Source organism: Gasterosteus aculeatus, chromosome 15, assembly GCF_964276395.1.
Source record: "Gasterosteus aculeatus chromosome 15, fGasAcu3.hap1.1, whole genome shotgun sequence".
NCBI classification, from domain to species: Eukaryota; Metazoa; Chordata; class Actinopteri; order Perciformes; family Gasterosteidae; genus Gasterosteus; species Gasterosteus aculeatus.
Window position 1 is genome coordinate 3,344,239 of NC_135703.1, and position 26,556 is coordinate 3,370,794.

Below are 26,556 nucleotides of genomic sequence, written 5' to 3' on the forward strand. Positions count from 1 at the left end.
CCACCCCCCTCCTCCCCCCTCCTCCCTCCCCTTGCCTCTGGAATCAGTCAAGCCCAAATGGCAAACTCAAACAAATTAACCTTTTTTGTGGAACAAAACAAATGAGATCCCAAAAGCCCCCGAGGAGGAAACTCCAGAAACGGCCACGAATGTGAACGCGTGCACACACACACACACACACACACACACACACACACACACACACACACACACACACACACACACACAGACGCACACAAGCAGATATCCCGCCTCTTTATGGCTTCTGAAAATATTTGAGGCGATTCAAATATTCCTCGTGCACCGAGAGGAGAAGAAATATCCCCTTCAGGCCAAAGAAGATGAACTTGTGAGATCCCAAACTGCTTTTCCTCAGTGAATGCGGTAACCAAGGGAGACGGAGGTCAATCACCCGCGTGAGTGGCAGCGTGCTGATACCGACGTGAAAGCGTCCTGCCTCCCCCCACACATTCCTGGAATACTTTCATAGCACTAAGGAGCAGACGATGTACATCACGTCCCACCCGCCACCGTGTTGTGGCCGTATCCCACCCCACCCTGCCCCACCCGTCGACCCCGATTACAGCAAATGACCCACACTGTCCCACGAGCCGCTCCGGCCTTCTGTAATCTGTCATAAGATAGGGGGGGGGGCAGCCCTGCTATAATCTGCATTAATGCTCCACCACGCGGCTCACACACGGCACACGGAGGGCTTCATTACTAAGGGGATGGATTGAAGGATGAAGGAGTGTTTGTGATGACGACGAGGTGCACGTGTTAATCAAGTCTGTCTACTCCCACGCGGCCCCCCCCCAGCGGGGGAATCACTTCCTGTTTTGGTCTGCGGTTTTATTTACTTTTCAGATCAAGATCTTTGTCTTTAAATTAATATTCATTGGGTCTTCGTCCCATTATGTCCACCACGGCAAAAAAACACACACCGTGAGGCCGAGTGTAATTCAAACAAAATATCTTTAATAGATATAAACATTTTTTTTTACACATCACAGCTGAATGGAAAGGATCACATCCGTCACACGCGTTCATAATGGCGGCGCCAGAGGCCCGGGACTCATTCGTCTCACGTCCCCGCTGTCCATCTTTCATATAGCGCCTTTCATTCTCCACTGCGTCCCAGCCAGTAAAGATAAATATTCTTTTAAAATCAAGGATGAAGGTGCAAATTCGGATGAATATCAAACTCTCTTTATGTACAGTTGGCACGGTATCGGAGTACAAAAGGAACAGTTCGGGGGCTTAAATAAGGACTTTCTGCAGAACAAATCCAGCTCTGGTTTACAAGCAGGTTTACACACTACAGACAACTGTAGGTGACATTTTTAGGATTCACACATTATCTCACCGTGTAGTCGTATATTGAACAGTACCGATTTAGTGTCGAGAATAAGGACCAGATTGAGACGTTGAAGCATGCTGCGGATGGAGGGCATGTTGTCAGCAGGTGGCGCTGTCAATCAATCCACTGCATAAAGTGGGAGGACATTAAGTTTAAAACTCAGTTTGGAGTAAAAGTATCTACATATATATGTATAGACATATATATGTATGAATATATATTCTTATAGCGGCATCTGACCATTATTACTACATGCGGATCTCCGACTGCATTTGATTGTTTTTCTCTTTTCTTGGCCAACATCTTTGTCATAAATACTCTTCACACGCACATCGAGGGCAGAGGTGAGAAAATAGACATTAACATTATATATTTACAATAATCTGAATAAGTGACACCGAGGTGAACGTTATACAGTACATCAGTTAGTGACCAGTGGTCCATTTACACGTTGTCTCATTACAGTGTGATGCAGAGGGGCCTGTCCCGCCTGGTCTCTGAGAGACAGGGCGCCGTCCCACGTGGGAGGACGTCCGTCCCCCATCGTCTCGACCTTCCTTTCGGTTAGTAGTACAAAATGAACCGCTCACAACGCGCCGTCACTTGACTCTCACAGAGTGTGGAGCGCTACCAGAGAGACGAGGGGCTACTTTCATCATCTGAACTTGTGCCGGGGCCTTTTTAATTGGAAGGCTGTCGTCTCGTAATGAGGTTAGCTGGGGAGATAAATGGGAACGGTGGCTTTTTAAATTCCTCTCGGTTGTTACCGTCTCCGACATGCAACGACACAAAACATCATATTTATTCAGCGAGGAGGGGAAGGTCATGCTGGTCGAAACACACACACACATACACACAGTTTGACCCTTCCAAAGATCCACAAGGCTGTAGACGGATGACGCGTCGGTCCACGTTGGCACTGGTTTCTTGAGTAACTCTGTTGTGTGTGTGCGTGTGTTGTGTGTCTGTGACGTGCGGCGATGAACTCGAGCAGCGCTCAAAGCGTCAGTTCATGTCGATGGTGTTAAAGACCCACTCGGTGAACTTCTTGAGCTTGGCGGAGGCGCTGTACGACTCCTCCAGGAGCCGCTGGTTGTCCTCCCGGAGGCTCTGGATCTGAGCCTGCAGCGACGTCTTGGCGTCCCTCTCCTGGTGGGGACGGAGACGGGCGTGAGCAGCGATCTTAGGCTTCCACTCGCCTCAACAAACAGGCTTACGGACTTTAGTTCATTGGTTCCGGTGATTCAAAACAGCCTAGTTCTACAAATCCACGTCTGGAGAACAACGCTCACACAACGCTGGGACCTTCATCAGCTTCACATTAAGACCAGATTCAAGTGGATGCTTCTTACTTTTGTTCTATTTTAAGCTTGTTTATGTCTGTTTTTAATGTTTCTTTATTTCTTTGAATTTCATTTGGATGGTTTTGACACTTTATATGCCTTGTTATTGAAATGTGCTTTACAAATACGTTGACGATGCCTCACACTGAGTCCCATTTAAACGGACTTCTGATTCATCGCACCGCGAGTCAACGTGTCTCATTCTCGTGGAGAGATGACTCACTTTCTTTAAGTCTTCCTGCAGCACTTTGACCATGGACTCCAGCTGGCCGACCTTCCCCATCAGGCAGGCGGGAGTCTCTCTGAGAAGAAGGGACAAGCGGGACATTAGCTGGAACGAATACTGACACATCAAAGCGAGGCAGCGCCAAAAAGCGGCGCCACGATCCAAAGTTGCCCTTTCGACTCCTGTGGACGTTTACGTGTGGCTGATTTTATTGTTCGGCCTGCAGAGAACCCGAACGGGAGAGCGATTTGGAACATCAGCCGCTGCGGTGTCGCACTGGACTGAAATTTAAACCAGCGGATTAAAGCAAACGGCGGTGCCGAGGCGCCTTACCCAGGCGAGGGCTGTCTCAGCGGGGCCGCCTGAGGCTCGGCCTGCTGCGGACTGGTGGCTGCCGCGCTCTCAGCCACAGCGCTCTCCGCCACAGCGCTCTCCTCTTGGGCTGCAAGGAAGACCAGCCGCTGCTCTGAATAACGAAAATAAAATAAAAAAAGGACCGTCAGAAGACGCACGGTTAGACCTGGAGGAGGATCGAAAACGGACTAACAGCGCCCTCTTCTGGTGGCAGCCGACATTAGAGCGCTCACCCTCAAAGGCCTTGGCGGCGTCCACCAGGTGGGCCCAGTCCAGCGGGCCGTCTGCCCCGGTGTCCGGCAGGGGCATGAGGGCGGCGTCCTGCAGCTGCTGCCTCTTCCTCTCCAGCTCCATCTCTGAGCTCTCCGGGGCCGACAGGTCTCCTGGGAGGGAAAACACGGCAAAGTAAGATCACAGACGGACAAACGGAGAGCGTTTGGCCGTTTTGGCCGAGGGTTTGGCAAAGTATGCGCCGTGGCGCCGGCTGCAGACCGGACACCCACCCAGGGACTTGTGTGACGCTCGCCGGCTCGGCCCGTGGCGAGCGGTGGGCGAGCGCGGCACGGTGGCGCAGCTGAACAGAAGGTCGGTGGGCGTGTCCCGCTGTCCGTTGGTGGACGGCTCCCTCTGCCCGCTGTAGATGCTCTCGTCCGACAGCGTCCGCTGGAGGGAGCGGCGGGTGGGCGGCGGACCCGGAAACAACGGCTTCAGGGGGGGGGAACGGACACAGGTGAAGGAAAATCGTTTTGAGGAATCGCTGTGCCGCCCATCGGGACGGCCAACTGCCCCGCGGCCGGCCTCAGTACCTTCTCTTCGCTGGTGGTGGGCGGCGGGCTGTCGAGCGTGATGAGCTTCTTCAAGTCCTCTTCCAGGCTGGACTTGGCGGCGTGCCGCTGCGGCGACTGGGAGCCCCGGAGGTTGGCCCGGAGCTGCGGCTGACCGCCCAGCAGGCCGTCACTCTGGTGCCGTCTGGGGACGGGAAGGCAGAAAGATTCAACACCTCTTCGATCCGATTAACACGCGGTACAGCGGGTCAGCAGCAGCGGAGGCTCAGGATTAAGAGGTGTGCAGTTAACATTCTGCAGGTAGATGTGAATCCGTGGAGGATTACGAGCAGGCTGGAGACACACAACCACTTGGCTGCTTCACACGGAACATCCGTACGGGGAGAAAAACAGCAGCTGCATCAACCACAGATGATGCAATCGCCCTTTGAGCCAAACGCTGACACACACACACGCAATTATGTTTAGTCATCATTCTGTGGGAACCAAAGCACAGTTTCACAGTTTCAAACCCAGCAACGCCACATGGTGGCATTGTTAGCCGCCATTAAAAAAAAATATATATATATATTGTAATAATCGTTCCTTTGCTCAGTTCCCTCAAACATCAACACAAGACAACAGGGAATAAACGGCGCCGAAGGGGGACGTCTTACTTGCGAGTGCTGCCGAAGTCGACGGAGTTGACGGTCCCTCCGGGTTTCCGCCACCCGATCAGGTACTTGGAGGTGGCTCCCTGACGCGGGTAGAAGCTCTTGCTGCCTGGCGACGTGGGGGAGGTGGCCGCCTCGTCCTGCCCCTGGTCCATGGGGCTCCCTGAGCGGAGTGTGCTGGAGAAAAAGGGGGGAGGAGACATCTTGTTACACCAACATCAAAGACGGGACACTTTTGATTCATTTTGTTTAACGGAACATCGATGCACACCTGCAGTGGGAGGCGGCGTCACTCGGGCCGCCCCCGACGGCGACGGCGAGGGAGTCCGGCTTGCCCGCCGCGTCCTCCCGCCCGTGGCTCTGGTCTCTGGCCCTGAAGGCGGCGGTGGAGGAGGCCGTGCTGCTCTGCGTGGCGGTGAAGGAGGCGGCGTCGATGCCGCTGTCGGCGGAGGCGCCCTGGAGGTAGCCGTTGAGCTCGAGGTCGCCGCCCGCTGCCGAGCGGGAGCCCACGTCGTACCACTTCTCGTCGCTGTGCGCGGAGCTGGAGGCGTTGCTGGAGAGGGTGTTGCTGCTGGACTGGCTGGACGAATACGGAGCGTCCGTCTGTTCGGGGACGAGAAATCCGGTCGGCGTTTACGGCGTTTTCACAGTTATTAAGAAATCAGCAGCTCACTCCACCTGAGCGCTCACCTTGGGGCTTTTGTTCGGAGACGGGTTACTGCCATGTTCTGATTGCAGCCTGGGAATCACGCCTTTGGCCTCTGCGGAAGGCAAAGACTTATGGGTACTGAGTTCTGCGGACGAGTGGTCACCTAATGTTTAAGGACCACAGCCGGTTCTTCTTACCTGCGCTGGTTTTGTCCCTCTCCCCAGTTCGGGACCATCCAACACCAGAGCTCGCCTTGTTCCCATTGAGCCCGTCACCTGCCAGCTGCCGCACTGACGCCACAGGGGACTGGCAGCTGTTGTTATTGAACCTAGACGGGAGGTGAAGGAAGGGTCACCCATGTCGCCCAACTTAGCACGTGGGCCATAACGGGGGGGGGGGGGGGGGGGGTGAGAGGAACTCACCCATCGGGCATAGACTTCTGCCTCCACTGGTGGGAGCTGACGGCGTCCGTGTAGGGGAGGCTGGCGAGGGGGTTCGTGCTGTGCGTCGTGCGGCCCATCGCGATGGAGCAGGCGAGGGCGTAGTTGTCGTTCCCCGGGGAGTACCTGCGAGGACGCCCGCCAGGATGTCATTAAAGAGTAACCGCGCGCCGCCGCGTCGCTTTCGTTTTCATTTTGCGTGATTACTTTCGCGACCTTTTGGGGTGGAGGGGCCGCCCGTCGCTGGACACGCTCCGGGGGATGACAGCCGAGCTGCGGTCCCCGAAGTCTGACGACGGGGCCTTGATCAGCGTTCCCACGCCGGCGGCGCGCGTCTGGGGGCTGGACGACGTGCGCGGCCACTTGGTGGCGGTGGTGTTGTTGTTGTTGGCGGCGGCGGGGCGGAAGGGGAACTTCAACTCGTAGGGCATTCCCTCCTTGTGGTTCTTGTAGTCCACCAGCGGCATGTGGTAGATTTCGGAGCAGCCTCTGGTGGCACGGAAAAGAGCTCACGGTCAGAATGGGGAGGGGGGGGAGTGGGGGGGGGGGGGGGGGCGCCAGCCACAGACAAACAGGATGGATCACACGTATCCGCCCCCACCTGCGTGGTGTGGAGTCCTCGTGCGGGGGGATGATGACCACCTTCACGGTGACGGAGGTGCGCAGCAGGTCGATCATCTGCTCGTGGGACAGCGAGGCCACCGACACCTTGCAGATCTCCACCAGGCGGCTGCCCTGACGGAGCCCGGCGTGCCAGGCGTGGCCGTAGGGCTCCACCTCCGCGACGATGCCCTCGAAGTTGACGTGAAAGCCCAGCTGGCCCAAGGCGTTGCGGCGCAGGGTCATCTCCGTGGTCTGACTGCCCTTGGTCAGCAGCTACGGAGACATTTGTTATACCAAAGTGTCCTCTGCAGATAAAACCAACAAACCTTTAAAGGCAACCACATCCGACACTACCTTTAATCCCGCCCCCAGCGGAGACAAGCGCACAAAATAAAAACAACATAAAAATGTTAGCAAATGACCTGCGACGCCTACAGCAGGTGGTTGCGGCTAACGAGCGGCGCCCCACTGACCTCCAGTCTCTTGACCACCTCGCCAAAGTCCTCCGTGTTGTTGTTGATGGAGCGCAGCGACACGCTCTCCCCGCGCTCGTAGTACACCTTCATGGAGGCGGGGCTCCCCGTCGACCAGCCGATCACGTCCCGCGTGGCGCAGTTGAACACGACCGCTTTGGCCTCCTGGTCCAGCAGGATGACGAAGTCGTTGGAGACGGCCAGCAGGCACTGGCGCTCGGCGCCGGCTACCTGGTCTTCGGCGTGCACCTGCCAGGTCACGGCCCCCAGGCTGCGCAGCTCGGCGCCGCTGTACGGCCGCGCCTTCTCCCGCCGCTTGTGCGCCAAAGAGATGAAGGGGAACTTCCCGGTGGGCTCCACCGGCGTGCTGGTCACGTGGCGCTCGGCCAGTTCGCGAAGGTACTCCTGCCGGGTGCGGGTTGCCATGGCGCCAAACTTATCCGACTTGTGCGCCGCGTTCTCGGCGTTGATGACTTTGCCCAACAGGAAGTCCCTGAAGACAGTGGACTTGGGGAAGGTCACGCCCTTGGGGATCGGGGGTCCGAAGGAGGGGACGTCCTGGGAACGAGTTACCGCCACACTGCAGGAGTGGAACAAGAGGGCAAACGGTTATAGTCATCGCTGTAGTAAGTGAACAAACATTTATAGGCCTTTGCAGGAGTGCACATTAAAAGCATGGTGTTGATTACTCCTGTCAATCAAATGGAAATATATCGGATTTATATTTATAACGCATTCAAATAGGAGAATCCTAAAAGTGAACATTGCATTATAGGAGATCCACAGTCTGTGAGGACTGACAGCCCCGGGGCTTCGCATCATCACGCTGGAAACATCTTTGCACAGTTTCCCTCGAAGGTATTGTTGCCTCCGACCTGTTCCACTTGGGAGAGTAGCTGCCTCTGCTGCTCGAATTCCATTTGCACACGACGACTCTCCTTCCGTTGGACGGTCGTGTCATCGTCGTTGTTTACAAAGATCAGAAAACTGGGTTTTTAAACCACACTGGGATTCATTTACTATGGAGACGACATGCTGCATAAATAGAGGCTATACATGTGCAGATACAGTCAGCAGTGCAAACACTGACCATTAACGCGTGAACAAGCTGATGGGACAGTCCGGACAAATCCCCATCCTCTCCATTCAAGTGGATAACAAGTCGTAGCCTTCAGCAGAAAAGTCACAAACTGCGCCTGACCGCACGCGGCGTGCAACTACTACAAACATTCAATCAGAGTCGACAAGGCGACGCCCAGCGCCGGCACGCTGCCGCTCTCTGCTGCATCGCGGGGATGGGAGGCGATGCTGCGTCTAAAGCCGGCCGGCACACAACGGCCTACATTCCCTAAACAAAAGGGGCGGTTATGCAATCCGCCTCGCTGGCCCCGCGTGACTTGCAGGCAGCGGTTGAAAGCAGCAGATTAGCACCCCGCTGGCCCCGGGCCACCTACTCCTCTAATGCTCCGGTCTGGCTCGACGTGACCCGAGCATTACCCAAAACGCAGCAGCAGCAGCAGCAGCAGCAGCAGCAGGCAACAACAGGCTATTAATAACTAAATGAGTCAAAGCGACCTAATATATCTGTGCCTCCTAATTTCTATTAATAAAAGATACTCCGCAGTCACTGTATATGAAGACGCAGATGAAACAGGGCAGATTCGAGCCAGTATTTGGGTGTTCAACAACTTTGTGTGTTTGGGAACGTGGATCGATCGGAACCATGCGAGTCGCCGCAAAGTCAAACAACTGCACGATTCGCTCGCCGTGGGTTTCAAACAAAACCGGCTCAAGATCAACACAAACCCCCGGCAGGGTACAACTTACCTCTCGGGTCACCCAAAGGCAACCATGTTCTTACTGAGAACCGCTGCTCAATATCCTGAATTCTCTTCTGCGGCTACAATCCCACACACAAAGTATTCCACTCGGCACAGTGCAGCACGCCGCTGTGTCCCGCGTTCTCTTGTGTGGATGCAGAATTATTTCCAGACCGTCGGGGGAAAGGAATCCATGAAAGGAGAGAGCGAAACTCTTCGATGCGAGGGACAGGAGGAGAAGCCCAAAAGCTCGTGTGGGTTTCTCCGGGTGGGGTAAGTGGTCCTCAGGGATTCGGTGTCTCGCGCCTCTCCATTTCATCCAAAAAGCAACCCGGGGGGAGCTGTCGGTTCACCCGTTCTCCTCTCCGTAAACCAGAATCACGGTGTCCACTGGTTGGAAAGAAGGGCTCCGAATAAATCAGCTCAGATTTGACGCGGGTGCGAGCTGAGGGACAGAAGGCCGGCTCGACCCGTCCACTCCCGAGACGGACTCTGTGAGCTCTGAGGGACTCTGCTCCCGACAATCCGCCCCGCTCACATGCATGTCCGGGGCGAAGAGAGCACTTCATGCGCATGGCGCTAACTCCTTCAGACCATTCCGGCTCACGCTGCCCAAAGGCAAAGTGGCAGGCAGGGAGGCAGGGAGGCAGGGAGGGAGGGAGGAGAAGAAGGGGGAGGCTTGTATTGTATATGGGTGTGTGAAGAGTGAGCCTTTCTGGGAATTTGTGTGCGTGGGGGGGGAAAAGTGCGTGCATGTGTGTGTGTGTGCAACCGTGTGCAAGTGGGCACGAGAACGAGGTAAAAACGATAAACAGGAGCGAGAGAGGGAGCGACTGTGTGTGTGCTTCATATGCATGCATGTGTGTGTGTGTGTGTGTGTGTGTGTGTGTGTTTGTGTTGGTTTAGGAATGCATGAGTGCAAACGCCACAGAGTTGCACTGTAATCATCACAAGACTCAGCCAGCGGAGAAGAAGGCGAGGAGGAGGAGGAGGAGGAGGAGGAGGAAGACTCCTATCAGCTGGACAGCTACTGCAGGGCCAATCTATTCAATTTGATCCTTCTCTCATAATTTATACTGATGGAGACATGCCGTAAACGTGACCATGCACAATTGGGAGCGACAAGACAGTCACGCAACAAGCTTTCATGTTTGACCCGTGCCTTCCAGTCGTCGCGTTTGTCTCAATGCCATTGTAGCACTGAAAGTGGTGTAGAGCTTCCACACAAAAAGGCCCCGTACTGCACTGAGAGGGCAGTTAAAAACACAGTTTGACCCACTTTAAAAAGGCCCAGGTTTGTAGATAGTTATTCATTAATTCATACGCGTCGACGGAGTTAATTCATAAATTTCTTAATGATTGTTTCATATTTAAAAGAGTTTTAACTTGATCTCAGAGTGAAACAGTTTCATACATACATACATGGGTAAATACCACATCGTGACACATTTACAGTACACCTCAAATGAGCTGTTGAAAAAAGAACAGATGAAAATCCCACCTGTAGCATGTGTTGTCAGAGCACGGGTCGTGCACCCTCACAACGATGAAGACATGTTGGAAGTGAGAGCGAATGGTCTTCGGGGTGAAGGGGTGAGCGCCGGGCTCCTGGAACACGATGGTCACAATGTCGTTCCCTATGTGACGCTTCCTCAGCAGCTAGTCATGTGAAAACAACACAGTCCTAGTTAGAGAAGTCTAGAGGGGAAGGGGCTTGAATACGGAAGCGAAGTCGCAACAATCCTGTAGTGCATTTAATTATATGGAAACAAAAGTCAAATGTTCCTCTAAATGAGAAGAGCTTTGTTTTCTCTACCTGTTGTTTGTTGTTGGGTGTGTGAGGCAGCAGAGTCGACACATGGAACATGATCTCATAGTCCTTGTAAGTCGTGTACAGAGAGTGGGTGCCCGTGGAATCCGCTGCAGGGGCAAATAGCAATGCAGTGTTGACACAAATTGCACATGTGTATTTTGTGCAAGACAAGATGCAAAACAGCTACACAACCTGTGGATTGATATATTGAAGAAATCCTGAAAATATTTGATCAAGAAATCTCATGAAAATAAATCCAAAAATAACAAGGTTGAAATATGTCATGGAAAGAAAAGTCAAAATATTCAAGATTGTAAATTTAATGGAAAAAAAGTCAAAATATATTAAGCCCGAAAATGATAATCAATAATCAAAAAACGTTATTAGATAGTATTAGATAAAAAAATGTCAGAAAAAATAATTAAAAAAATCTCAAGTATTAGGTTTAAATATGTCATGGAAAGAAGTTTACAAGTTTAAAGGTAAAAAAAAAAAATCAAAATATATTGGGTCGAGAAATGAGATGTAAAAAAAGGCATAAAGGCCGTAAAATGACATGAAAGAAATTCAAAAAAATATCAGATTGAAAAATGTCATCCATTTTTCGTAGGAACAATGCAATGAATCAGAATTCAACATTTTTTCAAATATTTACCAAAATGTTTGTTTGAATTAAGTCATATTTCTTAGTTAATTAGGTTAAGATTGAATGACAGCATATCTACGCCCTTTGCAGAGAGCACACCAGAAACAAAAGGATGCATGGGGAGAGAAAAAAACAGTAAAGCAGACAATGCTGTTGGGAAAACAAACAAATAATTGTGATAGGAAGATATTTGACTAACAGTAACATAAAAGAGCAAAGTACAAGCGCTACAGAGTTTAGCGTAACATGAAACTAATTAAAATTGGTAATTAAAAAGCTGAAGTCACTGGTTCAGTTTCATTTGTGACCAGGCTCAACTCAGGAAAAAGTGTGTGTGTGTGTGTGTGAGAGAGATCTAGAGGTGTGTTGTTACTTTTGGTATCCAGCTGGGCTCTGTACTTGGTGAAGCCCTTGAGGCGAACCGTCTCCCCCAACAGTTGTAGGAACTCCTCCAGGGCGGGACCGGCCGTCTCGTTGTTGTACATCTCCTCCTCTGTGCTCTGGCCCGCTCTGCAGTACATCACCCCCACCTTCACCTGGAAACTCAGCTGGGGGGGGCAGCAACCAAGCAAACGGGACCAGAACAGAGCTCAACGTAAGAAATAACAAAAAATGATCCTTCTGTAAAAATCCAAGAAAAGCAATTGTTGGAAAAAGTTCAGATTTCAGTGAAAATCTGCTCCATCTTCCCACCCCTTGTTCGTCCAGTTTCATCAGCTGCTCGGTGACTTTGGGCGTGTTGAGGGCCAGTCTCAGACAGGACAGATCCAGCTCGGGCAGAACGTACTCCAGAACCTCCTTGACGGGCAGCCCGCGCGTGGTGCCGTGCTTGGAGGTGGAGGGCACCGCGTCCTCCAGGACAGAACCTCGAAGCGTGGTCAGCTGGATGGAGGGAGACGGAGGGGATTACGGAGACGAGTTTGAGAAGAGAAAGAACTGATGGAAAGAGCTGCCGCTTTTTTTTTTGAAGTTGCCATGAAACAGCAAGACAGTTAACGACCCAAGCAGTTAGGTAAATGGAAAGTGGACCTGAGGAGGAAGAGGTGGGAGGGAATTCTGTCCTCACAAAGTCTGCATTGTGCCGGACTGTGGGAGTGAACTCGAATCACCCAGCGAGCATCAGCAGCTGGAGGGGGCCGAGCCCATCTCTGCTATGAGCTGCTTTTACAATCGACCTGTGTTCCCCATGTTTGGAAGGTAGGACAGGGAGGTGGGCCAAACATCCCCGGGCAGGTGCCTTTACCCCCCCCACCCCCACCCTGTCTGAGAGTCCCAAACGCAGGACGCTGGGAGAGACGGCCTATTTTCACTGAAACACTCACAGAGCGGTTAAAGCGGTTTGAGGCTGTTGGGCCCTGACAGCCCTCGAAGATGAGTGCACTTCGTCACGTCCCCCCACACATTGCTGATATTAGGAGACAGCTGAATGGTCCCGGCGCTGGTTACGTAACGAGGAACAGGGGACTGAGGCGGACTTGGCCTCGGGCCGGCCTGCCTTGTATGTGAGGCAGGCGAACTACACACACACACACACGCATGCATCGATAGCAACTTTCTTTGCCGATTCCATTTTTCTCTTTAAAAACTATAATTAACAGCATTTACTAAAGTTATTGTAACTTTTCTCTAATAGAAAAGGTGATTTGATGTTTATAAATGATGAACGGGAATCAACAAAAGGATAAAAGACCAAAATGTTGAGTTTGGGCTGCAGGAAGGATGGGAGACCGCGGCTGACCTCGCTGGTTCTGAAGATCAGACGGTAGTTGTACTGCTGGCCGTGCTCCTTTTCATCCTCCAGCTTCTCCCTGCGCAGGCTCACCGCCACCGGCCCGAGCGCCTCGTCCATCCCAAAGTAGTTCCAGTGCTCTGAGGCGGAGGAAGCGGCAGATGAACGGGCGAAAAAGGACAAAAAGACAACACGGAATTCCCGCGTGGGGTTGAGGACATGATGAAAAAGCAGTAAACGGGCCCTTACCCCTCAGGTAGAAGAACTTCCTGTAGTAGTAGGCCCCCAGGTCCACGTGCTCCACGATGTACTGCTTGCCCTTTTCGCTGAGCGTGCTGGGCCCTTCCTTTGGTCCCTCCAGCACCGCCACCCCGGCGTTGGTGCAGTGCGTGCTCGCCGACGTCTCATACAGGTTCCCCTCCCCGCTCAGGGTCCCCGAGCCGTTGTGAACGGCTCCGTACGCCGCCGCCGCCGCCCCGCCCGCCAGCGGCCTGCGCCTCCCGTTGCCGTCGGCGCCTATCTCGTTGCGGAAGCAGGGGCAGCCGAGCAGCATTTCGTTGCTCGGTTCGTCCCCGGCGTCCAGGCCGGGACTGTCCCGGGAGCTGAGGTCCTCCTGGCTCCCCCCGGGGGAGCTGTACGGCAGGCTGTGCGTGGACGACAGGGTGGAGGTGGCCGAGGCCACGGCGGCCGCGGACGCCCCCGTGGTGGTGTTTTTCCTCTTTCCCGCGATCTGCCGCAGCTGGGTGACTTCGTTGAGGTCAAACAGCATGCTTTGGACGTCGTAGTGGGCGAAGCTTTTCTGACACACCCAGGGCTTGAAAGGGGGGCCCGCGTCCTCCGCCCGGCTGTCCTCTACGTCGGACCCCGCTCTGGGGGAGTCGGAATCGCCCCGCGCGCTCCGAAGTTTCCGGAATATCGACTCCCCCCCAGTCTCTGATTTAGCTCTTCTCTTCGGGGTCTTGTCCCTGGCTTTAGGAGCCGGGGCGTCGTCGTCCTCCCGCGGATCGACGCCGACGCCGGCCTGCTTGGGCCCGACGGCCAGCATGTCCTCCAGCTTCTGTGGAGCGGGGCTGCGCTGGTCCACCTGGTCCACCTGGTCCCCTTGGTAGGCCCGGAGCATTTCGAAGAAGCTCTCTCCAGCTGCTGCGTGCTGATCAATCGATGAAGTGCTGCCGTACTCGCGGTGGAGCGGCGACCACTTGGCCCCCGGCGCCGGGGCCCAGTCCTCTCCGCTGTCTCCGCTGCCTTCCATCTCGCCGACGGTCATATCGCTGTTGCTGCGCTGGCGGATGCGCCTCTGCCGCGGGTTCCTGTGCGCGGGGCCTCGGCGATCCGCCGGGGCCAGGTGCCGGGCGTCGGCGCTGTAGTTGTTGGCGTGGGCCTGGGTCCGGTTCTTCAAGGTGTTGTGGATGTTACGCAGCATCGACGAGTCCTGAGGGTTCATCACGGAGCCCAGCTTGATGTGGCTTTTGCTGGCGGGCGGCGCGGCAGAGGCCTCGGCCCACAAGACCCCCGCCATGTCTTTTCTCGGGGGCCACTCGGCCACCCGAGCCCGCACGCCCATCTTGGGCACCCCGGTGCTCGCGGCGGCGTGGCCGCCGGGCGCGGCCCCTCCGTTGGCCATACGGAGGTGGCGGCTGTAAAACTCCGAACCCCCGGCCGTGCGCTCCATCGGCGGACTCTTCAGGCTGGTCATGGCACCAGTGCAGGAGGCTAAAGGCGCTCAGCGGGGGAACATGGATGCCTGTGGGATGGGAAGCTGCTCCCCGACTTCATGTGCAGGTCATATTGTGTGGATGGAGGCAGGAAATAAGAGCGTGCGGGAGGAAAACCCGCCTCCCCGGCGTTCAGGCCTTCATGCTGCTTCCTGTGTCGACGCGGTCACCACGCGGGTCCTTCTCCGAACTGTCCCGAAAAGAAAAGAAAAAATAATCAGGGTCTGGAGGGAAAATAATCACAAATACATCCGTTTCCTGACTAATGTTACTTTCCTTCACCGGCAACGAGCGATCTGGATGTATCAAGTATTAAATTAATAAATTGCTGAAATAGTAAGTATTGAGAAACAAGATGAGTGTATCTGATTGGCTGTGATCAGAGATTAGTTGGTGTTCTTACAATAGGACAATATATATATATACTGAAGTAAAAAAGTCACTGACTCTTGTGACTTGACTGACGTCTCTACGCTCGCCCCTCCAGCAGGAAACGTTGGTCGATTGTGATGCAGGGCCGCAGTTTTTTTTTTTTTTTTTCAGTGATCGAATATCCCGAGCAGCACATCAAAAAGCAAAAGGGCTCCGCCTGACAAATCGGGCCAATTTAACAGTGAGACACTGGGAGAGGTTACGGCTCCGCTTGCAGCGCCGCGCCGGCCTGTGATCACATTAGCCACCAGCCAACTGTGCTGTGTGACGGACCCACGGCGCCGCCTCCTCCACGCGCCAACCCGACAGCACCGCCCGCCTTATGTTAACGCACACACGTGCATGTAGTGAACGCATGCGAATAGCAAATGAATAAATGATTTACTATTCTTCAAAAAGGTCTACGTGCAAATTACACCATAGACCGGTAGAGGAGGACTTTTATTTTGAAAAGGTAAATGGAATATATATTTTTATTATCACAATGGGAGATGGCTTGTGTGTCCCCAAGACAATGCAGTTTGTTTTATAATTCAAACATTGTTTTAGTAAAATCTCAAGGCTCTGGAGATGATTCGGTTGTCAGAGCACCCGAGGCGGAGCATCCCCCCCCCCCCTTACAAACATTGTGCGTCGGGCTCGACGCCCTTTCTGCTGCAGAGACTTCAAAGTGGCAAAATAGAAAATATGCTTTTATATTTGACGGTTCTTTACTTTTTTGAACCACAAACATAAAACTGTAATGAAGAGGGCGACCAAGCAAGAAATCCCTTTTAGGAGGTTTACCGTGGAAACTCAGAGCAAAGAGCAGCAAATTAAAATGTTCAGATTCAAACCAGAGCGGTCAAACCCTCATGGTTACATGACACGAGAGATCTGCAGCCAGAAACTCAAATAACACGAAAAGAAAAAGATCTTACATCCGTCGCATAGGGAAGGTTCCCCACTATAAATTCCTCTAATGAATGGCCACCAATTATTTGGGGCACAGATTAAAACTTATTAATGAATCCCCCGAAAAAGAGTTGCGTCCTACTGACACACACACACACACACACACACACACACACAAAACGAGCTCTCACACACTTCCTAGAAAGCGGCTCGCTGGAGGAAACACAGGCGGTCGCGTCAGAAGGACGGAATACGGCATTGGGCTGCGTGGCGGGAGGCGCCCCCACCAAGGCGCCCCCCTCTTCATTAGACGACCGTTTTGTTCTCGTTGGACAACTGAGATTCATTCCGTAAGTTAGTTCCTGCTGAATGATTCATTCCTCGTCCATATACAAAGAGGAGTTATTCTTTGGGGAGGTTCGGTTGATAAATTGATAAAATCGTATGAGGGCTTGTGAGACAAATCGCTTTAGTTAAGGACGGCCGCCACATGACGCTTCTTCCAAAACCTTCCTGCCGTCCCTTACCCGCTCCCTGCTGAACCAAGCGGTGCTTTTTTTTCCCCACAGCTCTATGGGGCACGTCCAGACAGCCTGATCCCGTTGACTAAATTAGATCAGCGTCTTGTAATCGGGTCTCTGACATCCCGGATTGGTCCGTCAGGTGAGCGGAGACGCAGGCGAAGCGTTAGTGACGTCACGTCACACCTCCGAGGTGCTACAACTTGTTGTTTGGGTCCATGGGGCGACAAGTCCGCACGCAAAGGAGCGTCCTCTGATGTAAAGTGTGACTCAGACGTACCACATGGAATAACAGGCAGCAGTCAGTCAGCACAACTGTGACGATGAGTCAAACCGGGGTCTCAGTTTCTCTGATCTGACGCACAAATATCCGAGCGAGGGCCTGAGTCACCGCTCAAAGACGGCGCCCCCTGGAGGTGAAAGACTCCTCCTGGTCCTGCGTCTATCAAACAAGAGAGGGAATGAAGTCCCAGTGGACTGGGCAAGTGTTACAGAGCGGAGACAAAGGAGCCAAAGCATCGCGCTACAAGCTTGTAATTACTGCGCGCTTGAACGGGGCTAAAGGGGGTCGTTTGGCTGACACCCCACCATTTAGCCTGTTGGCTCACCCCCCACCCCCCCCCGTCTCCCAGTCTTCCCCCTGCTCTAAGGCCTGACTGGGCTGTTGGGCAGCAGGCACAAAAGGTCCCTCTGTCCCGGGCAAAGCCGGGGGGCCCCTTTCCAAACGGAGTGAAGTCTTTGAAAGTGGCCTGGCTGGGGGGGGGGGGGACCTCACTGTGGCTGCGTACATGAGGCCTGCCAGGAAACAGTAGAGGTGGGGTTTAAAAACACTGAACAAGGATTTGGAAACGATCAGAGATTCAAAAGAATTAGAAGGATGCGTTGGCGGCGAGAAGAGGCAAGAAGGCTGTGAGAGTGGGACACATACGCACTGACAGATGACTGAGATTTGGGGTAAGAACCCCGATGAACGCATCAGGATACAGTTACTCCTCCAGACGGAGCGACGCGCCGGACAGAGAGAACGGAGACTTCAGGAGGCGAACCATTCGGCGGCGGCAGCAATAAATCCACCGCCACACCGGCACTTCCTGTCGAGGACGTCGCTTTCAGCCCGCGAGAGACAAACTGAGGTCGCCGCACATCCACCGAGGTGCGCCGATTGAACCCGTGGCTTACAGCAGGCGCACGGGAAGTTTAAATGAAGTGTTTATTTTCTGGTTGCTGGGTTCCTCTCCTGCTGGCTGTGCATTCGGCTACGAACCCGAGCAGGAACGAGGAAAACAGCCGAGCCCGCTGGCAGACAAACGACACCAGGCATCACGCAACCGCCGGCCGACATCCTGGAATTCCACCAATGTCAGAGGAGGAAGTGATGAACGGCAGCCGGAGCGGGGGGGGAGGGGGGAGGGGGGGGGGGGGGGGTTGTGCATGTTTGGGCAAATTCTTTAGAGCAAAGTGCAACACTGCTCGTCACCGTCAGTTCCACAACACTTTAACGTCTGCCATCGCTTTACCGCTGCAGTCTTCTCAACTTTGCAGCAGAGTTGTGATCTGTGAAAATATCAGCAACCAAAACGGTGGCTGAAGCGGCAAAATTGTCCAATCGACCACACACACACACACACACACACACACACACACACACACACACACACACACACACGAAAGGCAGAACCCTGCATGTAGTTGGAGCACTTGAGAAACCGGTGGCGGTGAATCCACATCCATCATCGTCCATTGTTCTGTGATGTGCTGCCCTGCCCTGCCCCCCCCCCCGTCTCCAGGCCTCCTCGCTATCAGCGCGGCGCGGTGAGTAATGGGCACAGCGAACCGCTGGCAAAGTGAATTTCACTCACTGCCTCGCACGAGAAGACGGGTCCGGGGGAGCGACAGGATATATTCATTGCCGTTATTTCCAGCAGCGTGTCCTCGATGCTTCTCCTCTTCTTATCCACAGAGAGCTCCCCCCCACCCCCCCCCGGGAGGGAGGTGGGTGAGAGCGCTGGATAAATGGACCCTTGAAACACTCGACGGTGTTTATAGTGAGAAATGGGAACCCCAGTGCCGTTTCCAATGTTGTTATCTGGGTGGGCCGGGAGTTGAACAAAGACAGTCCTTGTCCCGACTCCTGGAGGGTCATTTGCCTCGAAATGAAAGCTGATCACACTGCTAACGGCTTGTGTGGTCTGCTTGTCCACGGAAAAGAAGTTTAAATCTAACTGTCTAACAGAAGAGAACGTCAGACTTTATATTTTAGCTGATTAAGTTCAAGAACAGAAACTTTAAGACTGCATGTTCCATAAGTACGTTCACGTACAAAGACCGAGCTTTGGTTTAGTGAAGTGGTTTTATTTCTGACTTGTGTCTGATGAGGAGGTTGAGACGTGGCCCCGTCAGCCTTTCAAAGGCTGCGCTGTGAAGAGAAATGGGGAGGAAGTAGTCTGCTGCTGCCTGGGGAGGAATGTCAAAAATTCGGACGAGGCTGCTGCCTGGATGCCACGGCGGTTTGGGAGCGGAGGTTTAAAAGGGGAGGTCCGCTGCGGGCGGCACTTTCCATCTCCCCGCCCCACAAGACTCCATTAGAGAGCCAGTGAGCTCTCCTGCACACGGACAGGTACACGCAGAGAGAAAAAGGCTCTCACACACCGAGACAAACCAGGAAAATGAGAAAATAAAAACTGATTCTGTTGAAGAACTCAAAGATTAAACCCACGGGACGACAGCTGTACGGAAAAAGAAAACTCAAACTGCTTTCTGTTCCCGCAAACATCAAAGACAGCTCTTCTGTCCCGTGCTGCCTCGTAGAGACGCTATTTCTGTAATACGCGTCTCAAAGATGATCTTTTCTCATTTTGAAATTCAGATCAAAACAATCTCCCCAAACGGTCTTCTGACCTCCCTTATTGCAATAACAATTAAATAATATATATATATTACGATGTATAGTATTAATGTTTCCAGTTGGATTGAGTGCAATAATGTGCCCCAGTGTTTGCAGATGGGAGGCCAGAGACGGATTATTGTATATTCTCGTTGCCAAATAGACAGAAGATCGAGGCTTTGATTTGTTGACCTCTCAGACACAACTTTTGCTCTTCTTAATCTTTTTATAAAAGGTGATGAAGAGCTAAACAAATCCCCAAAAAGCTGCGAGTACCCATGTTTAATGAACGGACTGTAACATTTTGGAGAATTGCCTTTCCTGTTTGTATTCCAACAACTTGGAATACTTGCATATTGTAGTAAAAATGCAGCTGCTGTTGACGTTTGACTACATCTTGCATTGCCCAAGTGTGCAACCGGGCCACTTATGCATTGGGAGCATTTCCCAGCAGCGTTTGGCCGTGTGGGCCAAGGAGGTGTTTATATCGTCCTCGCGTTTCGCCCGAGGAAAAAAAGGAATATATGCTCTGCTTAGCATCTGAAAAGCTGTGGATGTGTTACAAGACAAATACCCCCAGCACAGCAGCAGAGGAGGGCGGGTGGGGGGTGGGGGGGTTCCATCAATTGAGGATTAAAATAGAAGGAATGCAGAAAGCAGCATAATTAACAGTGAGGATGCGAGGAGGCGGGCCCAGTGAATAGTCTGTGCGTTCGCGCTCTATAATTCAGCCTCTCCACATGCCAGGAGACGGGGGGGGGGGCTCGGCCCGCCAAGCACTTCCCAAGCCTGCTATTACTTCATTCTCCGCTCACGAGCAGAACTAATCAGATTAGGGCAACGTCGCGTGCGTCTAGCATGTTCGGATTGCACTCAGGCCGCTCCACCGGATCAATGTCACGTCACGGCCGGCGGCGGCAGGAGCTGTCGCTGTGCGGAACGTTTGAACTGGGATCAACGGGGGGGGTCAATCGGAACGTCAATCACATTCACGCTATTTCGATTGTGCAAAAGCTGGTGACGTTCCAGCTGGTCATGCATTGGTCATGCAGAAACACAGACACACACACACACAAACACAGACACACTGCATGCCAGAGAACTCTGCCTTGTGCATGCGAGTGTTTGTGGTCCTTTGCCTCGTGCCAGTGGAAGCTGGTCCCTCCTCTGGCCCCGAGCCGCTAGCAGTGGAAATAAAAATGGGACGCAGCCAATTATGTCCCTGAAAAAAATTATTGTGCGTAGAGACAACACGTTTGCAAGACACATCCAAATATTGATTTGAATACCAAACACGTGGCTCCCAATGTTCCCGACGGAAACGAACCAACGCTAAAACGTTTGGGTTCAGAGGAGGATAAAGTCGGTTTCCTGATTGGGCCACGCTGCTTTTGTCGTTGCGTTTTTACTGCATTTACTGTATTTCCGACGGCAAAGAGGGAACATGGGATGAGCTCTTGGTGTTGAATGTGTGTGTGTGTGAGCAGCGAGGTCAGTCGACAGCAGCCTGACGGATCGTCCCGGCGCAACGGTCAATATGACGGATGTCGGTGATGGTTGGAAGTCAGCCACTGCCCCGTCCCCTCGCATCCTCTGCCTGATTACACAGGTAGCGAACCGGACGGGTCACAGGGGACGCGTACGAGGACAGAGTCCTGTTCAGGACACCACCCCAACAACGTGCATTTGAATGTGCTGCAAACTGACCAATTATAAAGCGTTCACAGTCGACAGCAACCTCGCACCTTGTCGCTAAAACACAGAAACCACTAAATGCTCGGATCAGATAACCGTCCGCTGGGAGAAGAGGATGGAAACATCGGCGGCAACAAAGCAGCAGCTCACAGGGAACATGACACCCACACGTGGAAGTCTTTGAGCTGCTGAGGTGGCATTTTAAAAATGGAACACTTGAATGGCATCGTTTGGCTCTTTGTTTTGATGGCGCTGTCTGGACGGGTTTGTGGCGAGGTGGTGTTATGAAAGAGCAGCTGTTGGGGCGGTTTGATGTGACGTTTGGGGGGGGGGGGGGGGGGGGGGGTCGGGACCCTTGCTGAGCAAACATGAGAAACACGAGCTGCACGTCACTGACCGCCGGCTATTTAAAAAAAAAAAAAAACAGGCCCTCCGGAGAATGCGACCCCCGATCCATCACAAGACGCTCTGCACACCCTCTGACTTCATTTTGTCGGGACAACCCGATCTTCTCGATCAATCCGACAGCTGCTCGGGCCAGCGATTACACCTCTGCAGCAATCGGGACGAAGCACATCAACTAAAGCGGTCGCGACAGACTGAGCAGTGAGAGAGGTTCCTTCTCGCTCACCGAGGGGAAGGCGAGAGTCAAGGTGATTAACGAGTATCCTTCAACATCGGCGAGAACGCTGCTGTGCTAATGCAAGGCATTCTTTGTGGGGACCAGTGCCCGAGGGCTTCTCGGCAATTTAGCAACCGTGCAGGCGGCGTCATGAGAACAGCGTCTTATCAGCGGTCTTGTCAATACTTTTGTTCGCAATAATGAAAACACGCGGGCGAGAAAAAGGCGTTCAAACCAAGGTTGTTAAATCAGACAACAGTTGTCCCAGTAATCGTTCTGCTGTAGTCTGAGTCTATTGACACAGAGAGAAGCAAAATGCAATGAAAACACACCCCCACACAACCCCTCGGGGCACAACAGCAGACCAGGACGTTTACAGGTAAACACAAACACGGCTACAGCACCGCCACCTTTCCTCCCACCCAGCAGAAACAGTAAACTTGCTGAATTGGCCTGCGTGTATTCTGCAGGTCCTGGTATCCTGGAATACATCAATGAAACACACAGGAAACAGGCAGCCAGGGAGGAAAGGCCGGGAAAGCAGCCACGTCTGTTATTAGCCGGCCCTATCTGCCTTTTGCACCTGGAGCGACTTGGAAAAAGAAACTATGGACTAATTCATCAGATACGGTTCTGCTAATAAACTCCACAGTCGGTTCCATATCGTAACATAACGGGAGTGTGTTTCTTGTTCAGAGCTTTTTAAACTGAGCTGCGTGGAAATCCTGCAGGAACAGTGACAGTGAGACCCCCCCCACCCCCCTCACTTCACTCAGTCCACTTGAAACGAGTATTTGTTCAAGAAGTCCTCCGAATCAAGCAGTGGTCTCCTTTCCCCCCCCATGGGAGCAGAGCAGGAACTCACCGGATGGAAATGGACTCCCCGCTTCCAAAGCAAAGGATGTGGAATTTTCGGAGCAATGTGAGGAGGGATTTCTTTTTCCCCCCAGTAAAAGGAAACAAAGCACCACACAAACTATACAGAGAGAAATTAGAAACAGCTCAGGCAGCGTTGAGTGGGAAAAACCTCACGCCGCGGCGTTACTACCAGTCGCGTGTTAAAAGTGGCACCCGAAAGCGACAAACAAACAAACAGTTGTGAGCGCGCGGAGGAATGAGGACGGGCTGAACAGACCTGTCTGCGCATCGAGATCTGTGCGCATTCCTGCCAGCTTCTCAGATTTCTGTCCGCAGGAGGAACAGCGGCCCAGAAGCCTCTCCGGCGTGGGGAGGGTTGGGGGTTCACTTCCAGGCCGGCTCGCACGAGGGCCACGGACCTTTGACTCCACTTTTGGGAAAAAGGTTGGATTCGTCTGTGCGATCCGTCGCAGGCCGAGCACGGAGACAGTGTAGCAACAGGCAGGACGTGTCGAGACAACGCCGAGCACGCCGCCGCTGCGTAATAGCGGAGATGTGGCCTGCAGCAACGCATCATCAGAATTCCAGATGTTATTGTGGAAAGTTCTGTTTTTTTTTTATAATAATCTCTCTCGCTCTCTCTCTTGAGATCAGCGTCTGATACCTGCTTGCCTGTGGGCTTTTGGTTTGGGGGGTGGGGGTTGAGAGTTGGAAGCCACGTGATAGAACCCAGGCCCAGAGGGGCAGCTTTACTACGGGACGGACCACCAAATGGACACACAAACTGTCAATCGGGTACATGAAAGGTCCAGACCAGAGTCTTGCTGCTGAACTCCTCGGTGGCGGTCAACAGAATGTCAGACGTAGATAATTACAGCGTCGGGATTAGCGAGCGTTTCTTTTGGGAGGCCAGAATTCCCGGAACTGTGGTAGCCGGGGTGACCGGGAAGGGGGGGGGGGGGGGGGGACTTTCCCCTTGTGTGCGTGCATTTTCTCTGTGACAGCGCGCTGCAAAGGGGTTACATCATCCCCCATTGTCGCCGCCGAGCCCTCTGCTTTCATCCGTCGGGCTGGTGCTCGGCGGACAAAGACGGCGCATTCCGGCAGTTTAGCAAAGCAGGAAACGCGGACCGGTAGTCGCACTTTGTTACGGTCAAACGCCATCAACGCCCGCCGGTTACCAGCGAAAAGACACCGGCGCTATCGTGTCATTTGACTTCTGACGAGCAGTGACTCACACCAGACAGACCCATCAGTCATCTCAAACCCGTCAGAGCTTTTTTTGTTGTTTCATGCCCCAGAAGGATGCGTCAACACCCGTCAACACACGACTCACTTTTGGCGTCGGCCGTAGAATAAACCAGCGTGAAGGAAATGGCCTTGAGAACCACACACACACACACGCACACACACACACACACACACACACACCGGTGCAACCAGGTGATCCGGGGCCCCTTTCTGAAGGGTATGTGCGATACGCCCAGGGTTAGGGTTAGGGTTAGGCAATGGATGTGTCCAAAAGATCAGGTCGGGAAAGACATAAAATGACTGATCAAAAACCAACTTCATACGTTACTCAAAACGATTAAAAAAAATAAGTTCACTTTCGACTTGAGAATCAATCACAAGGCGATGAATCGTTATTCTTTACACCATTCATTAAAATTGTTAACTCAAGCATTTCATGATGGCCACTTAGCATAATTGCAGCACACACATTCCAGCGTGGCAAATAATAAAGCAGCACAATGCTCCCCTTGTCTTTTATCTCTGCTCGAGCCGTATTCCCTTCGAGCCGACGCACAAGAGACAAAAGAAACACAAGCTCGGTTTAGCAACAGGAAGCATCCCTCTGTGCACGTTAGAGCGCCTCTCCCACAAATACTGCACAATAACTATTGTTATTGTCAACAAGTATGATGCAAGAAGGGAAAATAGAAACACCGCCGTTAGACGTGGGAAGCACCGGCTTCTTTCTTAAGGTCATGTTGACGTTCAGGTCGGGTTTTTGTTACGTTCGCATGTTGAGGCCTTTTGGCGAGAGCGGGCTGATCTTTGGACCTGACCTCCCTAAATGAGATGTGTCAAGTCCCACGCGTTCATGTCTTATCTCAACCTAGAACGGGATTTCAGTCAGCAGCATTGTGGCGTAATAAAACAGGGCTTGATACAAAGCTCCTGCCTTTGCATGAGCTCATTCCCTTAAAAGAAATCCCATCAGAGAAAGCAAGAAGCAGTCCAGTGTGGTTAATAGCTATGATTTAGATGGGACAAAGCAGAGATTATAGACTCACTAGTAAACATTGCAGTGTATGATCAGTCATGCCTAACCGCGCTGCAGGTCAACTAAGCCTATTAGGAATGCTGAAAATCCCTGATCCTCGCCACAAGCTAGACGCCAAAGCTTCCTTTCTTCCACCTGACTCACGGCCAACTTATCCAACTCCAACCAGCCATCGACTCCGTTGGAGGGGGATGTTCCACGGCCCACCTGCACAGTTGTGACCGGGGCTGGTATCTTGAAAACGTGGACTTTGAGTGCCGTTTCCTGCCTGTTACTAATTAAACTAACTTGTGTTTGCCTTCCTGCTCCGCGTGGCCAAATATCTCCTGTTCTATCATGTAAGCATCTGTATAACCGGCCTATGCTGCAACCAGAATGGAGAAAAACAGAGGCTGCTCTGTGGGTTTGTTCTGCACATTATGCATGAATAAAATCAGCAAATGGAGAGACCGAGAGAGACCGATTGGATCAACACCTGATCATAGCGTCACGGGGGACCACGACCATAGGAGACACCTCTGTTTGTGCATAATGCAACATGGTCTGATTATTATAACCTGCTCGGCCTAATCACAAGCAACAGAAACAAATCAGAGCTACGGGCAGATGTGGCGCAAGGAAATCGGACCCTGACTAAAATACACTGATATTTACACAAGACCCATCCTGTGTAGGTGACGTGTGATGTCCCACCTGTGCAGCGGTGCAGACGGGGATCAATGCCCTTGACGCGGCGTGCTGTGACCCGGTGATTGTCGGGTAATTTTTTTTTTAAAGGTGCATTACCGGGCCCGGGTTAGTTAAGAGCCCAAAACACCGGCACTGCTCGCGCCCCGGCTGCACGCGGACAGAAGCATCGTCCGCGGACAGATGTTGCGTTTAACGTCGTGCACCTCGCGCCGCCGCCGCCGCCGCGCGCGCGCGCGCTCCCTTCCCCGGCTCACCTTTCCTCGTCTCCGCCCCCCGCAGCTCCTGGACGGCGCGCCACGCGAGGGGGGCTTTTTCCTCCTTTTGTTTCAACTCGTTACGACAAACAACCCCAAAAAAAAAAGCCTCCCCGTGAGGTCCGGGAGCCGCGCGCTTCTTCACCTTCTCGAGGGGAGGAGGACGGGGTGGGGGTGGAGGGGGGAGCGAAACGTGTTGGTTCCGGTTGACGCCGGGAAACGGCCCGGTGTCGTCCTCCGACGGGCAACTTGGAAGTTTGATAGAAAGTTACGGCTTTGCGTGGCTGCGCTATGCAGCTGCCGGAGGGATGAGATCATGCAGGCTGACTCCCCCCCCCTCTCTCCCTCTCTCCCCCTCTCTACCTCGCTCTCTCTCCCTCTCTCTTCCCCTCCAGGCCCCGGAGTCTCGCGAGAAGCCTCGGTGGGCAGAAGCAAACGTTACCGTGGCAACAGCGCTCACCTGTAGCTGGTTGAGCAGGTCACGTGTTTATTATTGTGTCGTTTGTTATGTCGGGGTTTGGTCACATTTGAGTAAAAGTTATTTTAGATCTTTCCGCCGAAATGTGACGTAACGCACGTGAGCTGCAGAGCGGAACCCTTTGATCTGCTTATAGCCATTTCTGTTAAAGATGCATATATAATTCAAGTTGAAATAATGGAGGGGCGGAGCTGTCCTAATGCAAGCTTTTTTCTTATCTGATATCAGGCAGAACTGTAAAGAAGCTAAAGAATAGCTTTCTCATTTATATTATTTATATAATTTGCTCCAGTTACTCAATGGGTTATTTGGACCTCAACACATGCAAATAA

General features: G+C 52.8%; 1 protein-coding gene across 4 annotated transcripts; it reads right to left on the reverse strand.

The window, feature by feature from the left end:
- Nucleotides 1-956: 956 nt before the first annotated feature.
- Nucleotides 957-26,163, reverse strand: LOC120833176 (signal-induced proliferation-associated 1-like protein 1). 4 transcript variants are annotated; one of them, XM_078089418.1, is made up of 21 exons: nucleotides 25,747-26,163; nucleotides 13,144-14,799; nucleotides 12,904-13,034; nucleotides 11,859-12,047; nucleotides 11,539-11,713; nucleotides 10,523-10,626; nucleotides 10,208-10,365; nucleotides 6,887-7,466; nucleotides 6,412-6,686; nucleotides 6,027-6,299; nucleotides 5,793-5,936; nucleotides 5,568-5,698; nucleotides 5,412-5,482; nucleotides 4,993-5,324; nucleotides 4,725-4,898; nucleotides 4,090-4,252; nucleotides 3,787-3,988; nucleotides 3,517-3,666; nucleotides 3,263-3,395; nucleotides 2,927-3,005; nucleotides 957-2,509 (listed from the first exon to the last, which is right to left on the reverse strand). In XM_078089418.1, the coding sequence occupies exons 2-21, from the start codon at nucleotides 14,588-14,590 to the stop codon at nucleotides 2,366-2,368; spliced, it is 5,055 nt and encodes a 1,684-aa protein (XP_077945544.1). In that variant the 5' UTR covers nucleotides 14,591-14,799; nucleotides 25,747-26,163; the 3' UTR covers nucleotides 957-2,365. The 4 variants fall into 4 exon arrangements, with proteins under 4 accessions (XP_077945544.1, XP_077945545.1, XP_077945546.1 ...); XM_078089419.1 differs by having other exon boundaries at nucleotides 25,496-26,121; XM_078089420.1 differs by lacking the exon at nucleotides 25,747-26,163 and adding an exon at nucleotides 22,793-23,543.
- Between the last annotated feature and the right edge of the window lie 393 nt (nucleotides 26,164-26,556).

Excerpts from the sequence above, each read along its gene's own strand:
- LOC120833176 (XM_078089418.1), bottom strand. The coding sequence starts at position 14,590 with ATGACCAGCCTGAAGAGTCCGCCGATGGAGCGCACGGCCGGGGGTTCG. Across the intron at positions 5,699-5,792 it reads CAGAAGTCTATGCCCGATGG|GTTCAATAACAACAGCTGCC; the intron begins GTGAGTTCCTCT and ends CCTCCCGTCTAG. Across the intron at positions 4,899-4,992 it reads GACGCCGCCTCCCACTGCAG|CACACTCCGCTCAGGGAGCC; the intron begins GTGTGCATCGAT and ends CTTTTTCTCCAG.